Source organism: Pleurodeles waltl, chromosome 11 (assembly GCF_031143425.1).
Source record: "Pleurodeles waltl isolate 20211129_DDA chromosome 11, aPleWal1.hap1.20221129, whole genome shotgun sequence".
Classification (NCBI taxonomy): Eukaryota; Metazoa; Chordata; class Amphibia; order Caudata; family Salamandridae; genus Pleurodeles; species Pleurodeles waltl.
Window position 1 is genome coordinate 583,358,412 of NC_090450.1, and position 20,534 is coordinate 583,378,945.

Consider the following 20,534-nt stretch of genomic DNA (forward strand, 5'->3'; position numbering starts at 1 on the left):
GTATGATGTCCTGAAGGGTTACTACATAGAAGTGTTCTGACAGTATGCATCGGTTGAGACGTTTGATATTGAGAACTGTCTGAGGGACCCATAATTTTGGTAGATTAGAAAGTACATGACATAAACTCCCTCCCCTGGGGTTGTGACAGGTCTACTATTGCTACTGTTGCCTTTAGTAAAAGTGTGCATCTGGGGAGGTGAACTTAGAACCTACATAGTATTGCTGCATGCGAAAGGACCCCTTCAACTTGTGGTTAGGACAGCCTCTAGGACCTTAACTATATCAGTATTCGTTTTACGTTTTGTAACATTTAGTCGACCTGTGGACCCAGCAAATGTTCTCCATCAAAGGGGTGATTACGTAGGTGTTGCTGCACCGCTGGTTTAAATACTAAGATATAAAACCATGTGTGTCAATGAAGGAGGATCCTTGTATTCACTCCTCATGCTACAGTGTCTGCTTCATCTAGGGTGCACTGTATAGTTTCGTTCAGAATAATCGTGCCCTCCATGACCAATTCCTCTCCCTTATGTCTGTATTCAGGTGGCATGTGTTGAAGTAACTCTTGCATTTCTTTCCAATGGGCCCTATCATATCCTGCTAGTAGGCCAACAGATTTGCTTCATAGCCACCCTCTTGCCTGCTGTGTCTAGCTTCTTACTCTGCTTGTCCAGTGGCTGAATGTCCTCTATCCCCTGAGAGTTTCCATGCTTACATGCAGAGTAGACAACTAAGGATTTTGGGTCCACATGTCCCCAGATGTATGGTGTCAGAAGCTGAGGCCTTGTATTTCCACTCTACCATAGGGGTTACAAACCTGGATTTGACTGGGACCTTAAAATGCTTCTGTAGTAGGTTTAGAATTCCCTTTAATATGTTTAAAATGGGTAAAAATCAGATCCTTGACTATGAAATTGTCCTCTTTCTGATGGATACAACTACCTGTGGATTCCTCACCTCATGAATACTCCCATGGCGCCAGCATTCGACGGAAATCTTCTTACTAGTCTCTGCACGTCGACGAGGACGTCACTGTCTCGCACGCGACGCCGTCTGACGTCATACAGGCAATAAGAGGTCCTCGACGACGTGCAGACGTCAGTTCCCTTTTTTCCGTGCATTCGAAACGGTTATCTTCGAGGGAGCAACTGTTACTCTTGCGGTTACAATGTATATCTTGCTGCGTACTCTTTCTCTGTGGAAATAATGTCGCAGAGAAAGTCTGGATTTAAGCCTTGTCGTGAGTGTGGAGGCAAGATGTCGGTGACGGATCCTCATTCCGATTGCCTTTGGTGTTTGAGCTCCGACCACGACGTCTCGACTTGTGATTCGTGTCAGCACATGAATCCGAAGGCCCTTAAAGAACGCGAGGCGAAGCTGTTTATGGCCAAGTCAAAGGAGAAGCATCATAAGAAAAAGTCTTCTCCAAAACATCGGCGTCATCGAGACTCCCGGCGCCGTAGAGAATCTCGGCGTCATTCAAGGGAGGCTCGTTCCAGGTCTCCGGATCGGCGCCGGAGGACATGGGAGATCAGCCCCACGGTGACGCCGCATCCTTCGACGCCGTTGCTCTCTCCGGCGTCTCCAACTTCGCCTGGACAGGCGTCGGTGATTGAGGTATTGGAGCCTCAAGTGTTTTCTCCGGCGCAGACGCCGAGGCCGGCGTCGGGGTCGCCTCCGAGTCAGGTACCCCAGTATCCGGCTTTTCCCACCCCTGGAGCCGATAGTTCCGCATTCTTGAATGCGATGTATGCCATCTTCCAGCAGATGGCTCCAGGGGGTGCTCCGGCTGGGCCTTTGGCCTTTTCTTTGGGTGATCCTGCGCCTCTTCGGCCGGCACCCTTTATGCCCTTTCTCCCGTTTGGGAACGTGGGCTCGGCGCCAGTGTCGGCGCCGGTGGCCGCTCCGATGGCTTCGGAGGGATTGGCCCCAGGGATTCCCATCCCGTCGAGATTTCGGCCTGTGACTCCGGTGGGTCCATCCGTTTCATCTGCTCTTCAGTCGGCGCCGAAGTTACCTGTGGCGCCGGATGCGGCGTCGGTGGCTTCGGAAGATCGGCGCCGATCTCCGACTTCGGCGGAGGTATTGTCGACTCCGCGGATTGAGCAACGACTGCATTCAAGGAGGCGTGCTCTCCGGGTACTAGAGGAGCAGGAGTACCAACGAGCTCTAGAGGAAGGAGAGCTAGAGGACTCGGGTGATGGGCTGCGTGGACTGGAGTCGGCCAGTGGGCTGGACACTTCCCCTGAGTGGGACCTTTCGTCCCCGGGGGAATATACCGAGGAAGCTGCTTCCTTTCATACAGTGGTACGGAAGGCAGGCAATTTTTTGGACCTGCCTTTGCCGGTGGTGGAGGCGAAACAAAACCTTTTGACAGAGGTGTTGCATCCGGCCTCAGCCGCGGCGGAGCCTCTATTACCTTTTAATGACGCTCTGCTGGATCCGGTTTTAGAGGTGTGGAAGAAGCCGGCATCTTCCCCAGCAGTTCACAGAGCCGTGGCCAGGAGGTATCGGACGGCTCCAACTGATCCTGGTTTCCTATCTAGGCACCCTACGCCGGAGAGCTTGGTTGTGCAGGCCTCCTGTTCGTCCAAGTCAGCGCCTGGTTCTTTTCCGACGGTGCCTGGGGACAGAGACTCAAAAAAGCTGGAGGCGCAGTCGAAGAAGATTTTTTCATCCTGCAGTCTGGCATTTAAAGCCACCAATGCAACCTGTATCCTGGGGAGGTATATTCATGCTCTGATGGATGACATCTCCTCTTCGTTTACAGAGCTTCCCCAGGGTCTTTTGGATCTTGTCTCTGATGCCCAGGCTGCTGCGACCCAAATTATCCAGACGGGACTGGATACCACCGACTCGGTAGCCAGAGCAATGGGCACAACTGTGGTGGAAAGGAGACAGGCCTGGCTCCGTAACTCGGGCTTTTCGACAGATGTACAGTCCACATTGTTGGATCTCCCGTTTGATGGGGACAAACTGTTTGGGGCTAAGGCTGATTCGGCCTTGGAACGGTTTAAGGAGAGCAGGGCCACGGCTAAGTCGCTGGGACTCCAAGCTCCTTCTTCCACGGCCTCTTCCAGATTCTTCAGGAGGTTTCGTGGATTTGGGCGTGGCTCTTCCTCCTCTTCCTTTCGGGGAAGATATCAGCAACCTGCCTCTTCCCATCCCTATAGATCTTTTAGGGGGAGGGGTAGGGTCCGCACCAGGGGAGCTTCTCAGCAGCACTCTGCCTCTTCCTCATCCTCTGGCGGGGTGCAGCAGGGGAAGCAGCCTTAGGCTTCCACCATTTCCCACTCACTCCTCTCCTGTAGGGGGAAGATTACAGCATTTTCTCACCAAATGGGAGACTGTTACGTCGGACACTTGGGTTCTCAGTGTTGTGGGAAAAGGCTACACCCTTCCCTTTCGGGAGTTTCCGCCCCTCATCCCGCCCCGCCCTTCGTATTGTTCACAAGAACACCTCCTGTTGCTAGAACAGGAGGTAGAAGTCCTCCTTTTAAAGGGCGCGGTGGAGTTGGTCCCGGAGCAGGAAAGGGGTCAAGGAGTTTACTCAAGGTATTTCCTGATTCCCAAGAAGGATGGTCGTTTGAGACCAATTCTGGACCTGAGGATCTTGAATTGGTTCCTCAAGCAGGAAAAGTTCAAGATGCTGACCCTAGCACAGGTGCTTTTGGCGTTGAACATGGAAGACTGGATGGTGTCTGTCGACTTGCAGGATGCTTACTTTCATATCCCGATACTCAAGTCACACAGGAAGTATCTCCGGTTTGTGGTGGGATCGCAACACTACCAGTTTGCGGTCCTTCCGTTTGGTCTTACTTCAGCACCTCGAGTCTTCACGAAGGTGATGTCGGTGGTTGCGGCAGAGCTCAGAAGGAAGGGGATAGCAGTATTCCCTTACTTGGACGATTGGTTAATCAAAGCCAAGTCCCCGGAGCTTGTGTTGCGTCATCTGCAGTCAACAACCCAGTTGTTGTTCGACCTGGGCTTTTCGGTGAACGAGCCCAAATCTCACCTAGAGCCCTCTCAGCGCCTCCTGTTCATAGGGGCAGTACTGGATACAACATTGGGTCGGGCCTTTCCTCCGCCTCAGCGGATTCAAGATATTCAGGATTTGGTTCCAATGTTTCGAAATGGAGCGGTAGTTCCAGTCCTCAAGGTCCTTCGTCTGCTCGGTCTTTTTGCCTCCTGCATTCTGTTGGTCACGCATGCTCGCTGGCACATGAGGGCTCTTCAGTGGTGCCTCCGAAGGCAGTGGTCTCAACACAGAGGGGATCTAGAGGGTACTGTCAAGATCTCCAGAGATGCTGCTGTGGATTTGAAGTGGTGGATTGCAAGCAACAATCTTTCACAAGGAAAGCCGTTCCAGCAGTCGCCACCAGTGACAACAGTCATAACGGATGCTTCCACTCTAGGGTGGGGAGCTCATCTGGGGGATCTGGAGATCAAAGGTCTTTGGTCTCCAGAGGAACAGATTTTTCACATCAATCTGTTAGAGTTACGGGCTGTACGTCTGGCTCTCAAGGCCTTCCTCCCTTCCCTTCGTGGTCAGTCGGTACAGGTCCTAACGGACAATACTACCACGATGTGGTACATAAACAAGCAGGGAGGAGTGGGGTCGTACCTTCTCTGCAGAGAAGCTCTTCGACTATGGTCCTGGGCAAAGGACCATCGGATTTGCTTGATAGCAAACCATCTGGCCGGAGTTTTGAACGTGCGTGCGGACAGTCTCAGTCGCCACTTCTCGGCAGACCACGAGTGGCGTCTCCATCCAGATCAAGTCCGTTTAATCTTCCAGAAGTGGGGGTTTCCTCGGGTAGATCTGTTCGCCACTCGAGAGAACGCGCATTGTCCGTTGTTCTGCAGCCTTCAGTATCCGATGCAGGAAGCGTTGGGGGACGCGTTTCAAATGACCTGGTGCGGCCAGTTGTTTTACGCGTTTCCTCCCATACCCTTGATTCCTCGAGTATTGAGGAAGATTCGCCAAGACCGGGCTCTAGTAATCTTAATAGCTCCGGATTGGCCAAGGAGGGTGTGGTACTCCGATCTTCTCCAACTCTCAACGTGCCCGCCGCTCCGTCTCCCTTTCAGGGCAGACCTCCTCTCGCAGTCGCAGGGGCAGGTTCTACACCCCAACCTCCAGAGTCTGCACCTACATGCCTGGAGATTGAACGGGGCAACCTGAGTTCCTTCTCTCTCCCGCCTGAGGTAGTGGATGTTATATTAGCGGCCAGGCGACACTCCACTAAATCTTTCTACGCTAATAGGTGGTCTAAATTTGTTGCGTGGTGTGGAGAGAGGCAGATTGATCCCTTACATGCTCATCTATCGGACATTTTGTCTTTTGCTCTATCTCTGGCGCAAAAAGGTTGTGCAGTGGCTACCATTAAAGGTTATTTATCGGCCTTGTCAGCCTTCATATGTCTTCCAGACCAACCATCTTTATTTAAATCCCCTATTGTTATCAGATTCTTGAAAGGTCTTCTAAATCAATATCCTCCGAAGCCATTCGTTATGCCGCAATGGGATTTGTCCTTAGTCCTGACTTTCCTTATGGGGTCCCCTTTTGAACCTATGCATTCTTGCCCCTTGAGGTATTTGGTTTTAAAAACAGTCTTCCTAATAGCTATAACATCAGCAAGGAGAGTGAGTGAGTTGCAGGCCTTATCAGTAAAACCCCCTTATACAACTTTTTATGGGGATAAGGTGGTGTTGAGGACCAAGGCTGCTTTCCTCCCGAAGGTTGTTTCACCCTTCCATTTGGCCCAGGCAATTACTTTGTCCACGTTCTATCCTCCGCCTCATCCTTCCAAAGAGGAAGAAAGACTGCACCGTCTGGACCCAAAGAGAGCGTTGAGCTTCTTTATCGATAGAACAAGGGATTTCAGGCTGGAGGATCAGCTGTTTATTGGATACGTGGGCAAGAGGAGAGGAAAGGCAGTCCACAAGAGAACACTATCCAGGTGGGTTGTTCTTTGCATTAAAATATGTTACTCTTTGGCAAAGAAGGATCCTCCTGAGGGCATTAGAGCTCATTCCACCAGAGCTAAGTCGGCCACTTCGGCCTTAGCCAGAGGTGTTCCTGTGGTCGACATCTGCAAGGCCGCAACTTGGTCGTCCCTTCACACTTTTGCAAAACATTACTGTTTAGATTCTGAGGTTAGAAGGGACGGCCATTTTGCACGGTCAGTGCTGCAGGATTTCTTGGTTTGACCATTTAGGCACCCACCGCCGGGCGTGGTACTGCTTTGGGACTCTATTCATGAGGTGAGGAATCCACAGGTAGTTGTATCCATCAGAAGAACGAGTTACTTACCTTCGGTAACGACTTTTCTGGTGGATACATTAGCTACCTGTGGATTCCTCACGGTCCCGCCCGCCTCCCCGTTGCCTTTAAGGTCTTGCCAAGTAATCCTTGAGTGCGCTCCTCTTGGTCCTTGAGGGTGCAATAGATGTATATATATAATATATTTGTATATATATATGTGTATATATCTTTATGTATATACTTGGTGTGTGTATATATTTTAAAAGAGAGAGTTTTATATATATATATATATGTACATAAAAAGATTTACAGTTATTCATACAATGTGGTGTATTTTACAATATAATGGATGTTGCCTTGCTCTTTCATTGCATTGCCTGGTTGTTCTCATGCACGTAAAAAATGATTGGTACTGACGTCTGCACGTCGTCGAGGACCTCTTATTGCCTGTATGACGTCAGACGGCGTCGCGTGCGAGACAGTGACGTCCTCGTCGACGTGCAGAGACTAGTAAGAAGATTTCCGTTGAATGCTGGCGCCATGGGAGTATTCATGAGGTGAGGAATCCACAGGTAGCTAATGTATCCACCAGAAAAGTCGTTACCGAAGGTAAGTAACTCGTTCTTCTGAACTACATGGAGGTCCACTTTATGGTATTGGGATGTCTATTGCATTACCTTGTGGTATAAAGTGGGGAGGGTTTGGAGGGATTTAGACCTGGCTAAGGGTACCCAGTGGGAGCTCATGAATAATCATCCCAGAGGTCTCCCCCCTCACCTGGCTTCCAAGCTCTGTCATATGGTTCATCCGCGTGGTAGGGGATATATAATCCTGCCAAAAACTGAGGTGAACCCAGAGGTCCATATGCCTTTGGTAGTGTGTCTGGAGATGGCCGGGTTGGAAGAGAAGGAGGTGAAGTAAGAGGAGGCAGAGGAGGTGGTGGTGGAGTAGAAGGGGCAAAGTGGATGGGGCTGGTGCCCTTGTCCTTGTGCCTCCTTATGTGCTTGGGAGGCAGTTATGGCCCTAAAGATAAGTCCTCCTCAATGGTTGGCTTCCACTTAGGTGGGGTAGGGTGTCCACCACCTCGGGCAGTGGTTTAGTAGTAACCTTTCCTATCTATAAATCGATATAGTCTATTTTGCAGAGATCGAGCTCTGCAGGGAGCAACTCATGGAGACAACTCCGAGTTGTCTGGGCTTTCAGAGCCAATGCTCCTTGGTGTCAATGGGTTAGCCCTTGGAAGCAACACCTTTGAGGTAGGAGGTCGAGGTAGATCATGACTCCTGGTGTTTCAGTACTGAAGGTGGTGTCAGTTAAGGGATGCTTTTGGTGGCAGTGGGGCCTTGGGGCCGATAGACATTTTCAATGATAGCATAAGCTTGGGCTCCTAGGAGGCTAAAAGTTTAGTCTTGTCAACTTGTAGGGAATGTTAAGAGCCCATGGATTTGGGGGGATGCTGGCTTCGTAGGTTTCTTGTGCCCGTTTCTCTGGACCGTTGGCTCAACTTTGAGGAGCTAATGGCTCAACCCCCTTGAGGATGGTGCAATGCCCTATCTCAAGGTTCTTTGGTGAGCTTGGCATAAGGGTCTACCAAACTTACTGCCCATGGCATTACCCATGTGCATGGTCCTGTTGCCTCGACTTTGAAATGGGGATTGTTAGAGCTCTTTAACTCAACTGGAGGAGAAATCCACCTCCTGCAATGGCTGGTGAGCTAAAATAGCCAAAGACCCAGATTCCTCTATGTCCTTGGTATTGGGGGTTTCTTCCCCGAAGGTGTCTGGGGTGTCTTCTGTGGAATGTCTGTACATCTTATAGTGTGCCCAGCGCCTATCCCTTGGATGACAAAGAATCTTTTTTGACCTGTATGGCAGACAGGCCTCACACTTAGTGTCATCATATGGGGGCAACAAACACAAAGTATACACTTGGTGGTGGTCAGACCAGGCGTATTTTGCGTTACAGCGGGAGCAGTGTTTAAATGGGATCTGTTTCTTCACCAGCTGTGCAGTGTTGAAGGAGAAAACGTCAAGTAGCGGTTCCAGGCTTCAGAGCTCGAGACCCCTAGCCAGCCCAGCAGTGGAAAGTCTGTTGATCCTCTGTCGTGGAGGTCTTGGTAATGAGTCTACAGTAGTATGTTGTTTTCTGCTCTGATTGGCATTGAAAGAAGACTGAGAATAGTGAATGAAAGCGTCGAAGGGTCCCTAAATCCTGGAGCTCTGGTCATCACGTCCGAACCCTATGGCAGAAAAAAAACAATCTAAAATGGAGTTGTACCCATGCTTAATGCAGGCCCAAGGAGGAGTCACCATATACCTCAACACTTGGGAGAATTCTTCAATGAAAATCAAGTTGCATATGTCCAAGCAAGCCCAACACTAGATGGCAGGAGAATGCAGAGCATGCGTATCTACAGCAACATATGCTAGAAACAAATACATTCCAACACTACTGTAAGAGCAATAAAGCACACTGCAAAATAACTATAAATCCACCACACAGTAAGTACACAACACTATATGCCATAAGACCGTGACAAAACAACGCAATAACAGTTAAAGAAAATCATAGAAATACAGTAAAAGCAATATTGCACAACTTACCAAGACAACACAACATAGTACCAACACTATGCACCAACACAATATAGCATAACATTGCCATTGTGTTGTAGTGTGCTAGTAGCTGTCCTGATTTTGTGTTTTGTTGTTGCATTGTGTTGGTACAGTGTTGTGGTTGTGCTTTTGTTGTGTTATGGGGTGCACTGTTGTGTTATTGCACTTTTGTGTTGTAGTGTGTGTTTGTAAGTGATTACAGGCTACCATGTATGCTGTGTCATTGTTTTCTGTTATGCTGCCATTTGGTTGTTAATGTGTTATTTTGTGTTGACTCATTTTAATATTTTTCAGCGTCATTGTTGTTTTGACTTACATTTCGGAGGAATATATGCTCTTGATGTCATATGCATAACATTTGTGGGAAGTAGCCCCCGCAACATTTTTGAAAATGATGCCAAGGCAGGCTGTTTGTGAAGTCCATTTGCCACTGCTTTTGCTGTAACAATGCACCACCTTGCCTTTGTGAAAAAAATCATATTTAGTTGTTGGCCATTAATTTCAGGTAATTTGCTTCTACAGCCACTTGACAAAATCCCCACCTGAAAAGCGACTTTCCATGTAAAAGTCTAGTGTGCCCAGACATTTGAAACCATGTTTGAGTTTCCAGGTCCCTTGAAAGTGTCTTGCAACATAAATAAGTTTACTAAGAGGAAACCTTCACCTGTGAATACACAAACAGCCCAACTGTCATCCTGACCCAGACGTGTATTCAGCAGACAGGCAGAGGCACCGAATGATTAAGCAAGAAAATGCCCACTTTCTAACAGTGGCATATTCAAACCCACAATTCAAAAACAAACTTCACCAAAAGATGTATTTGTAAATTGTGAGTTCAGAGACCCCAAACGCCACATCTCTAACTGCTCTCAACGGGAAATTACACTTAAAGATATTTCAAGGCGATCCCCATGTCACCCTGTGGGACAGATATGCCTTGCAATAGTGAAAACAAATTTAGCAGTATTTCACTATCAGGACATGTCAAACACATTGGTGCATGTCCTACCTTTTACATACACTGCGGGCTGCCTTGGGCCTACCGTAGGGGTGACTTACAGGTAATAAAAGGGAAGGTTCAGGCCTGGCAAGTGGGTGCACTTGCCAGATCGAAATGGCAGTTAAAAACTGCATACACAGACACTGCAGTGGCAGGTCTGAGACATGTTTATGGGGCTACTTGTGGATGGCACAATCAGTGCTGAAGGCCCAGTAGTAGCATCTGTTTTTCAGGGCCTTGTCACACATAGTGCACTTTACTAAGGGCTTACTAGTAAATCAAATATGCCAATCATGGATAAACCAATCACCAACACCATTTAGACAGAGAGCACTGTAGTACTGGTCAGCAGTGGTTAAGTGCCTTGAGTCATAAAGCCAGCAAATATGAAATTCAGCACAGGATCAAAAACAGGAGGTTAGAAGCAAAAGGTTTGGGGATAACCCTGCAAAAAGGGCTATTTCCAACAACTGGACACAGACAAAAAGTAACAGGTAGCTGATATGCAGGTGTAATGTTAATACAGTCATGAAGTCTGGCCCTATCTCTCTATACTTCATTCTTTAGCTACACCTCTCTTACGGCCTGATTTAGATGTTGGTACTCTGTCACAGCAGTGACGGATATCCCGTCCATCGCAATCAAATCCCATTGGATATAATGGGCTTTAGAGTTTGGCAGACAGGATATCCGTATTTGTGGTTGATTTCTCACCCATCTCTGAGTCATAGCAGGCTGCAGTTCAGCCGTCCACTTACAGTTCATATTCACTAAAATTGTGCAGGATGCAGTCGAGTCAAGCAGCTGTCCCACTTGGGTCAGGCAGCCACAAGCTGCTTGCTGATGTCTGTGTTGGTAAGCAACAGGTTGATGGGCTGGACGATGCCGGCAACAGTGGGCCTCACCGCTGCAGCAGGCATAATTCCTCCAATCTAGTAAGTCTTGGTGATGGTTGCTGGGGCTCTCTGATGTGAAACAACAATGTTGTCCTCTTCAAAAGTGCAGGTCCCGGATAAGTTACTTGCCAGCTTAAAGACACTTTGGTCAATGATGGCTGAATCTGATCAGGCGAGCAGAGTCAGTGCCATGAGCAGCCTATCAGGGCTTGGGTACACAGTGACAACAACTTCATTGCAACAGCTTATAGTTCTTCTAGCTCTTTAACCTCCATCTAACTGCTGATAGTCTCTTTTTTTGTCAGGCGTAGCTCTATATGTTGCACCTCAAGTTGGCCAAATGTCCTCTCAAGTTCTTTCATACTGCCTTCGATTGCAGTGAACATATGGTCAATACTCCTGACAGAAGCCTTCAAGTTTATCAGCAAGCTGACTAATGTCTTTCCTGGTGTTGGACCAGCTGAAAGGGAGTGCTCAGGGTCAGCATCCACCCAATCTGCCTGAGATGGAGGTGCATGGTATATAGTAAAAAGTCATTGTTTTCTGTGGTGGTCATTGGCTTCATCTCTTTAGGAGTCGTGGTAATGGAAGCCCATCAAATTCAAACCACCTTATAGAGTTGAGTCAGTCTCTATGTGTCGGGGGGAGAGGTTCCTAAGTAGGCTCACCGCAGGTGGGCAGTGGTCATCAAAAGGAGGCAGCTGGTTCCTCTACAGGGAGTGCAGAATTATTAGGCAAGTTGTATTTTTGAGGATTAATTTTATTATTGAACAACAACCATGTTCTCAATGAACCCAAAAAACTCATTAATATCAAAACTGAATATTTTTGGAAGTAGTTTTTAGTTTGTTTTTAGTTTTAGCTATGTTAGGGGGATATCTGTGTGTGCAGGTGACTATCACTGTGCATAATTATTAGGCAACTTAACAAAAAAAAATATATACCCATTTCAATTATTTATCATTACCAGTGAAACCAATATAACATCTCAACATTCACAAATATACATTTCTGACATTCAAAAACAAAACAAAAACAAATCAGTGACCAATATAGCCACCTTTCTTTGCAAAGACACTCAAAAGCCTGCCATCCATGGATTCTGTCAGTGTTTTGATCTGTTCACCATCAACATTGCGTGCAGCAGCAACCACAGCCTCCCAGACACTGTTCAGAGAGGTGTACTGTTTTCCCTCCTTGTAAATCTCACATTTGATGATGGACCACAGGTTCTCAATGGGGTTCAGATCAGGTGAACAAGGAGGCCATGTCATTAGATTTCCTTCTTTTATACCCTTTCTTGCCAGCCACGCTGTGGAGTACTTGGACGCGTGTGATGGAGCATTGTCCTGCATGAAAATCATGTTTTTCTTGAGGGATGCAGACTTCTTCCTGTACCACTGCTTGAAGAAAGTGTCTTCCAGGAACTGGCAGTAGGACTGGGAGTTGAGCTTGACTCCATCCTCAACCCGAAAAGGCCCCACAAGCTCATCTTTGATGATACCAGCCCAAACCAGTACTCCACCTCCACCTTGCTGGCGTTTGAGTCGGACTGGAGCTCTCTGCCCTTTACCAATCCAGCCACGGGCCCATCCATCTGGCCCATCAAGACTCACTCTCATTTCATCAGTCCATAAAACCTTAGAAAAATCAGTCTTGAGATATTTCTTGGCCCAGTCTTGACGTTTCAGCTTGTGTGTCTTGTTCAGTGGTGGTCGTCTTTCAGCCTTTCTTACCTTGGCCATGTCTCTGAGTATTGCACACCTTGTGCTTTTGGGCACTCCAGTGATGTTGCAGCTCTGAAATATGGCCAAACTGGTGGCAAGTGGCATCGTGGCAGCTGCACGCTTGACTTTTTTCAGTTCATGGGCAGTTATTTTGCGCCTTGGTTTTTCCACACGCTTCTTGCGACCCTGTTGACTATTTTGAATGAAACGCTTGATTGTTCGATGATCACGCTTCAGAAGCTTTGCAATTTTAAGAGTGCTGCATCCCTCTGCAAGATATCTCACTATTTTTGACTTTTCTGAGCCTGTCAAGTCCTTCTTTTGACCCATTTTGCCAAAGGAAAGGAAGTTGCCTAATAATTATGCACACCTGATATACGGTGTTGATGTCATTAGACCACACCCCTTCTCATTACAGAGATGCACATCACCTAATATGCTTAATTGGTAGTAGGCTTTCGAGCCTATACAGCTTGGAGTAAGACAACATGCATAAAGAGGATGATGTGGTCAAAATACTCATTTGCCTAATAATTCTGCACTCCCTGTATAGGCTCAAGGAGGCGGGCAGTAGTCATCAAAAGGAGGCAGCTTTTACAGGCACGCTGTGCCCTACTGCTTCCCACTTAGGTTGCTCCGATGCCCACTAGAATTATCACATTGCCACATGAGGTGTGGATCCAGGGCTATCCTGCTTCCAGCAGCAGTTCTGTTGGGGCCCACACATTGCTCACAGGCAACCTACATCGCGGACCACCATGTTGTGACTGCTGGCAGGCTCATCAATTGCAGGCCGCCACGTCATGCGGCCCCTTTATGGCTACATGTAAAGGGCCGCTAAGCCATCTAATCTTTGATCATTTTGGATCTCTTTTCTGCAGTGGAGGGAGAGGGTTTGCCTTTCCAAAAACAAAAGGATGGAGTTCTGGGATAGGAAATGATACAGGCCTGGACCATCAGGTGCACCCTATTCCGCCAACACCCTCCGATCAGCCCTGGGAACCTAGAGTCAAACCATCTCGAGGTTGAGGTGAGTCTACCACAAAGGGAGCTTTGCGCTTTGCCTGAGCGCTCGTTAATGCAGTCCACCCTTGAGCCTGAAAAGACAGTGCTGAATTTCTAAAATAATAAGTGCCGGTGCCCGAGGTATTCTTCAGTAGCATGCAGTCAGTGGTGACAAATGCCTGGCTTGCAGAATACCAAATATGTCTAGTCTTGTTTCTACCTCATGCCTCTAATGCACCACCAGACACTCCCTGCCTCTTTATCAGACAGGCAGATTGCACTATTTACTGCTTTCTTCCTTTGTCAATCTGTTTTTGTCTTTCTCTTCTTCCTTCTTTCTCGTTTTTGCCTTTCTCTTTCTTGTTCTGGTCTTCAAAAAATGAGTGCGGGTGGGGACCACCTGCCTCTCAAAAACACAAGTGCTCTCTCATTTGTGTAACATGGACGTTTCATACATTAACATAACACTATAGCCATGCTGCTTTTTTGCTTCCAATACTATTTGCAGTCACATGCAGACACAAATAATAATTTGGCCATTTACAGGATGTAAGCTTATGAGCAACATATAATGAGTAAATAAAGGAAAAAGTTTACTTCTATAAAACATGGTGTACTACAACTTAAAACCATGCATTTTGCTTTGGAGATACTCACTATGTTTGAATGAGTAAAATGCTATTTTTTCAACATTGGATCTTTTATATATTCAGGTACTTAAATAATTCCTTGTCATCAGGCTGGGAATCCCCACTACAGTAAAATAGCAGTATAACATGTAAAATGTACCGCAAACAGTGTAAAATGCACATAGGACTGGAAGATCATTGTTTATTTAGTAGCACATCCACCCCATTTGACAGCGCCCAAACTTCAGCCAATGAGGTGGAAGCTTAAACTCTCCTACTCCCCCTAGAGGCTACTATAGCTCAGATTTCTAATGCAGAGATCTGCACTGGCCTTTCAGTGAACCTTAAATTTGTTACTTTCTTGATCTGCCTTGGATTTCAATCAGCCCTATCTTCGGCACAGAAGTACTGTGAGTAGTTTTTAGGGAAATTAAATAAAGGTATGGGCCAGGGGGATCATTTTACTGGACAGCCAAGTGTTACCAACTGTCATCATGGCTGACAGAGGCAAGAAATCTTTTTTCAAGGCTTGCTCATCGTATGGTCTAAAAATTATTTACATTGAAGATTCTCATTTACAGTGTATTTTTTGCCTGTATCTGAAACACAAGGTATATACATGTGACATTTGTAGAAGTTTGCCATCTAAATCTCTTAAGGACTTGATGACAGTGTTGTTGACAACCATGCAGTCGACATCAACACCTTCAAAAGCAGTTTTCACACCTCTGCTTTCACCATTGAAGGTAGCAGCAATCCCACCAACTCAAATTTTGCAATTTGATCACGAAGATGAGGCAAGTGAGAATGGTTTGCAAACTGCATACAACCCAACACAAGTGAGTGTGAAAAATGTCCTGAAGTTTGGAGAGGACATGGAGGAAGGCAACTTTTATTCAGACTATGATTGTCATCAGGATTGAATTTCTCATCCCTCAAGGTCTTGCATTTTGTCTAGACATGGGCAACAAGAATTTGTTCAGGTGCGGTCCCAATGGCTTTTTTAACTAAATTACAGCAAACAATGGAAACTATTCAAAAGATAGTACTGCAACAACTACCACAACAGCCAACTCCTTTATCAGCCAATCCTCCTCCACATCCGTTACCACTACCCCCTCCAAGAGATTCACCCAGAGTAGTTTAAAGGCCAATGGTTCCACCAGTGCATGGAGCTATGGGTGACCATGACTCCAATCATTCTATACTGTATTCGGTCCACTAAGTTCTAAATCATGCCCTTAATACTGTCCTCAGTCAGTTGATGCTGCCTCCTTTTGACCCAATAGATAAGGCACATTTAAAATTTGTCTTATGGAAGACAGCGCTTCTATTGGCATTAACATCTGCGCGGAGAGTGGGGGTGATTCAAGCATTTACCATCAAGGAGCCTTTCCTTAAGTTTCCAAAGGATAAAATAACCTTGAGGACCAACCCTTAACTTTATACCTAAGTTTCCTACAGATTTTTATTTGCATGACCTTGTAATTTTTCATTGTTTCTGCCTAAATCCATCAACATCAGCAGAAAGATTGTTGTATTCATTGGACCTTCGTAGATGCCTCAGGTACTACATAGATAAAACAAAGGATATACCTATTTCAGACCACATGTTTGTGTCTTTTGGGCAACCAAGATCAGGGTGTCCCCTGTCCAAGCAGGGGATGGCTCGTTGGCTCTCGGCCTGTATTTCCTTCTGCCATGCCAAGGTCAAGCACCCACTCCAGGGAAGAGTGAGGGCACATTCCAGCAGGAGCATGGCATCAACTGCATAACTCTGCGCTTGGGTGTCCTTGAAAGACATCTGCCATGCAGCTACCTGGAAGAGCCGGCATATATTCATGAAGCACTACTGCCTGGACATGGACACAGAAGCTGACGCAGCAGTGGGATAGGTAGTTCTGAGAAGCCTTTTCCGATAAAGGTGAACCTGCTTCTTTTGGTTATACTTTATAATGTGTACTGCTTGCTAGTCTTATTCAAGCATGTGACTATGTAAAAGATCCAATGTCGGAAAATAAATTAGTTACCTGTAATTCCAGTTCTTCAACATTTATCTTTTATATATTCACATGCAGCCCTCTCTCCTTCCCTGTCAGAGGCTCATCTAATATTAGTCTCACACTTGTGCTTTGAAATCTTAGCTATGGTGACCTCAAGGGGGAGTAAGAGAACTTAAGCTTCCACCTCACTGGTGAAGTTTTAGTGCTTTCAAATGAGGTGGATTTGCTACTAAATATACAACATTGTTTCAGGCCTATGGACCTTTTTACACTCGATACTACTATTTCATTGTACCCGGGATTCCCAGTCTGGTAACGGGGAACGATTCAAGTAGGTGAATGTATAAAAAATATCAATGTTGGAGAACTGGAGTTACACGTAAGTACTAATTTCATACTGTACAATGTTGTTCAAAGCACATAGCACAAAGAAATCTTTACGAGGCAAACAATAGGAATAATTATTTTTACTTTTGATTTATTTAATTACTGCATAACTTTTCTCTATTCACTAAGACCCTCTTTTCTTGAAACCATTGTCAGGTGCAGGAGTCATCTACTGTGTGTGCCAGAACATGGTTTCTAGTTAAGACGCATGTTGCATACTTTTATGGTCCATAAGTATGTTTTTGATTTCAGAGGTCATTGTTTATGAAGTGCTCCTTCTGACTGTATGAAATATTATTAGTAGAGCTCAATATCCTATTTTGGAGCAAACATTTTTGTTTATTGATTTACCTTAAATAACTGTCGTCCCTTTCTCTTGCCGAGTGAGTGCAAGTAAGTGAATTCCTAGTCATTATGTATATTGATATTCATACACAGTAACCAGGGATGTTTTATTATACAATCAAAATTACATGGACAAAATGATAGTCAAACACTGTATCCTTGGTACTTTTGAAATTGTATGTGTGAGCAAATCTTTATACTGGTGTGATTTGATTGGTTAGTAAATCTTAATAAAAGTTTAAATTCACATTTTGTGAATACAAAACGAAGGCTATAACATGTAAACTTAAATTGAAAAAGAAACAGGGACCAGGGCACTCAAAGTCTCTATAATAAGTATACAGTCCAAGATGAGTAGAGTTGCAAAAAGTGTTTAATCCAAGATCAGAAAACAGCCAACACGTGTTTCGTCCTTGCGGACTTTTTCAAGGCTCATAGATTCAAGCTTGGATGAAGACTAGTTCCGATAGGGCTGCTGTAGCCCCTAAAGTATATCTTTGAATCCACTGATTATGATCATTCTTGCCATAAATTCTGGCTAATACTCCTGTCTTTACACTATGTGGCTTGCCGTATTCATGGATGTTAATCATGTGGTGTATCCGTAGTTTCAGGTAACGCTAAACATGGGGTCCTGATGGGCCCAATCTTGATTCTTCGAGTCACCGTACGTCTATTAGGACGTGAACGAAGCGGGAGTAAACGGATAGCGCGTGATAACTCTGCCTTGTAGTCCGTGTAAACTTAACCTGTGTTAATCAGTTCATATGTGAGTTTGCAGGAATAGTAACATAAGAGCCACAGGGCAGGTACCCTTGCTACATGGTGGAATCAGTACTTGTTATCTGTGTAACTGGTCTCATACATGCAGCAGTATTGGCAATACATACCTTATTACATGATGGCATGCTGATATTCAGGTGACAGAGGATATGCTGGGAGTCCTCGTACTTCATCGCCTTGCGTAGGAAAGAGAGAGAACCACAACCTTCTCGGGTGCTGTCTCTCACCTAAAGACAAAACCCCACAGAAGAGAAGGGGGCAGACTCTTTGCTTAAGGATTAGACACCAGGGACACCAAAGTAACAAAGTTTGAGACACACACAACAGCACAGCACAATGCTCAAAGCCAGAGCACATCATAGAGCAAAAGACAGCACGTAAGAGCACAGAGCAATACACACAGATACGACAAGTTTGCATAAAGGAAAATAAATATCAAGGGGCACACTACACGTCAAAGCTTGCATTAACACAAGGACATCTTCATCAGAACATGAGCACATCTTAGAACAGTTCAATGACATTTCCCAACAGACTACACAGCTCAAAAGAGACAGCGCAGAGACAACAAGTAACAACTGAAGGGAAAAGCACCAAGACTACCTAAATAGCACAAAAATTGCTTGCAAAAGCACAAATATAGCATTGCACACATCATAAAGACAAGTCACAACACCGAAGCAGCTTAGAATGCCACAAAATAATTTTTAAAACAGCCTAAAAGACAACTTCTGGCAGCAAAGAGATAACTTGCAATAGCAAAAGATATCACAGCAGAAAAATGACAAATAAAATTAAAGCCAACATGCAAAAGCATAAGAACAAATCACAACAGCTTAAAGGCAAGGTGCAACAAAATCAGGACAGCTTGCAGCCGCAAAAATATAACACCCAAAAGCAAATGTACGTGCTGCGGCACAAAATAATTTGCATCAGAAAACAAAAGAATGTGCAGCAACACAAAACTCAGAAAACATAGAAAAGATGGCTTGTAACAATACATATTTTACTTGGCACACCTAGAGGTAGTTTAAAAATATTGAAGCCAGTCAGCGCGTGACAGAACAAAGACAACCTTCTACAGTGCAAACACTAATCACAGCAATATAGTATGTTCTCATTAGTACATGGGCAGCACAAGTAGCACAGAGACAACTCATACCACCATAAAGGAAAATTGCAACCGCAAAAAATAAGCTTCAACAGCTCGATGACAGAACACAACAGCAAGAAGACAGTATGCACCTTCATGGAAGGATGTAGGGATGCAGCACATTATGGACAGAAAAAACGAAGCAGCACAAAGATTTTAAAAAATCAGAATCACAGCTCGAAGTGCTGATAAAGGACAGTCCTGAACATTACTGAGACAGCTCGTATGTACAGACGGAACTCATACTGCTCCCAACAGCATAAAAACACAGCAAACAACAGCACAAAAACGAAACATTCCACAGCGTAAAAACATATCAGTGAAATGACATGCACACACAGCCCTCAATACTGTAGCAGGAAAGCTGCAGAAACAGCACCACAACCACAAAGCTCCACAAATATAAAAGTGCGCACAAAGACACAACACCCAAAGACGAAGATAAAGCACAGCAAAAAGACAAAGCTAACAGCACAAAGACAAAATTGTACCAGCACAAAGACATAGCTTTCAACAGGAGAATACAAGGAGAACACGCATCAAAACAGCTCACAGCAGCATAAGAATCGTAATCCGCTCATAAAAACACAAAGACGTAGGAACAACTTCACAAAGGCACAGTTCATAACAGCAAGCTGGCAGCATGCACCATAAGTACATAACTAAACACCAATGTAGGGACAATGCAAGAGCAGAAAAACGCTAATCATAAAACAGCTGCAACACAACACATGACAGCCAATGACGCAGCTCACAGATGAGATATGGCTCCATACAGCACAAATGGACACTTTACAGCAGTACAAGGACACAGCATATAATAGCACAACAGCATTCCTCACAACGTCATAAAAATACACTATGTAACAGCACCACTACACAACATGTACCACGGAGGAGGCATCTTTACCAACGGCACAACGATATTAGACGTCACAGTGTGCAACATTTAAACCCATTATTATCATACAGCACACATTACAAAAACGCATCACACAGCAGCATCATTGCCTGGAAGTATGGTTTCCAGTATCACAAAAGTACTTTATAAAGCACTACTGCAAAACCTGCATGACCAAAGAGACATAGTACTTGCAGCGCAAAAATACACGACAACAGCACAAAGATGCAGAGCGCAACAGTACTTTAGCACATAATCAAGAATAACTACGACACATAACGAAACCGCACCAAAATAAGCATCAGAGCAGCACAGATGCACAACATGTAACAGCACCAAAATACTGATTTTAACAACACTACGGCCCGATTCAAAACAGTCAGGTGCACTAAAGTAGCTTCCGATGCTTGCTGTGTGCAAACAGACACGCTGGCAATAAATAATTAACACAAAGACAACTCAAGAGAGCACAACCACGCAGTATGTGACTTAAGGGCTGTTTAATAAAAACATATAGATGTATGATTTCTCTGATATCCGCGGCTCATCCTTTTTCTTGGTTCTCTAAACAATGAATCTTTGCATTAACTGTGAAGCTTTGTATGGACTACGGCAGGTCGGTGGCTCTCTTTAGAGCGACAAGTAGCCTAGAGAATCCCGAGAAGGCCATCAGCATAATCAGACATGAGAGGTTGTAGATGCAGTCCACCGCGTGAATGCAAAATGACACACAGTACAACAGAACAGGGATATCAGCAGCACAACTGAGCACACAACAGCAAAGGCTTAACCGACAACAGCACAAATATGCAACAACAGCA

At 45.4% G+C, this 20,534-nt stretch overlaps 1 protein-coding gene across 5 annotated transcripts in view; it reads right to left on the reverse strand.

Moving 5' to 3' along the window:
* The window catches only part of ANK1 (ankyrin 1), an 869,955-nt gene that overhangs the window by 439,749 nt on the left and 409,672 nt on the right, over positions 1-20,534 (reverse strand). For all 5 annotated transcript variants that reach the window (XM_069214086.1, XM_069214083.1, XM_069214082.1 and 2 more), the window contains one exon: positions 17,767-17,886. In XM_069214086.1, the coding sequence (XP_069070187.1) occupies positions 17,767-17,886 (120 nt within the window). The remainder of the gene's footprint in view (positions 1-17,766; positions 17,887-20,534) is intronic.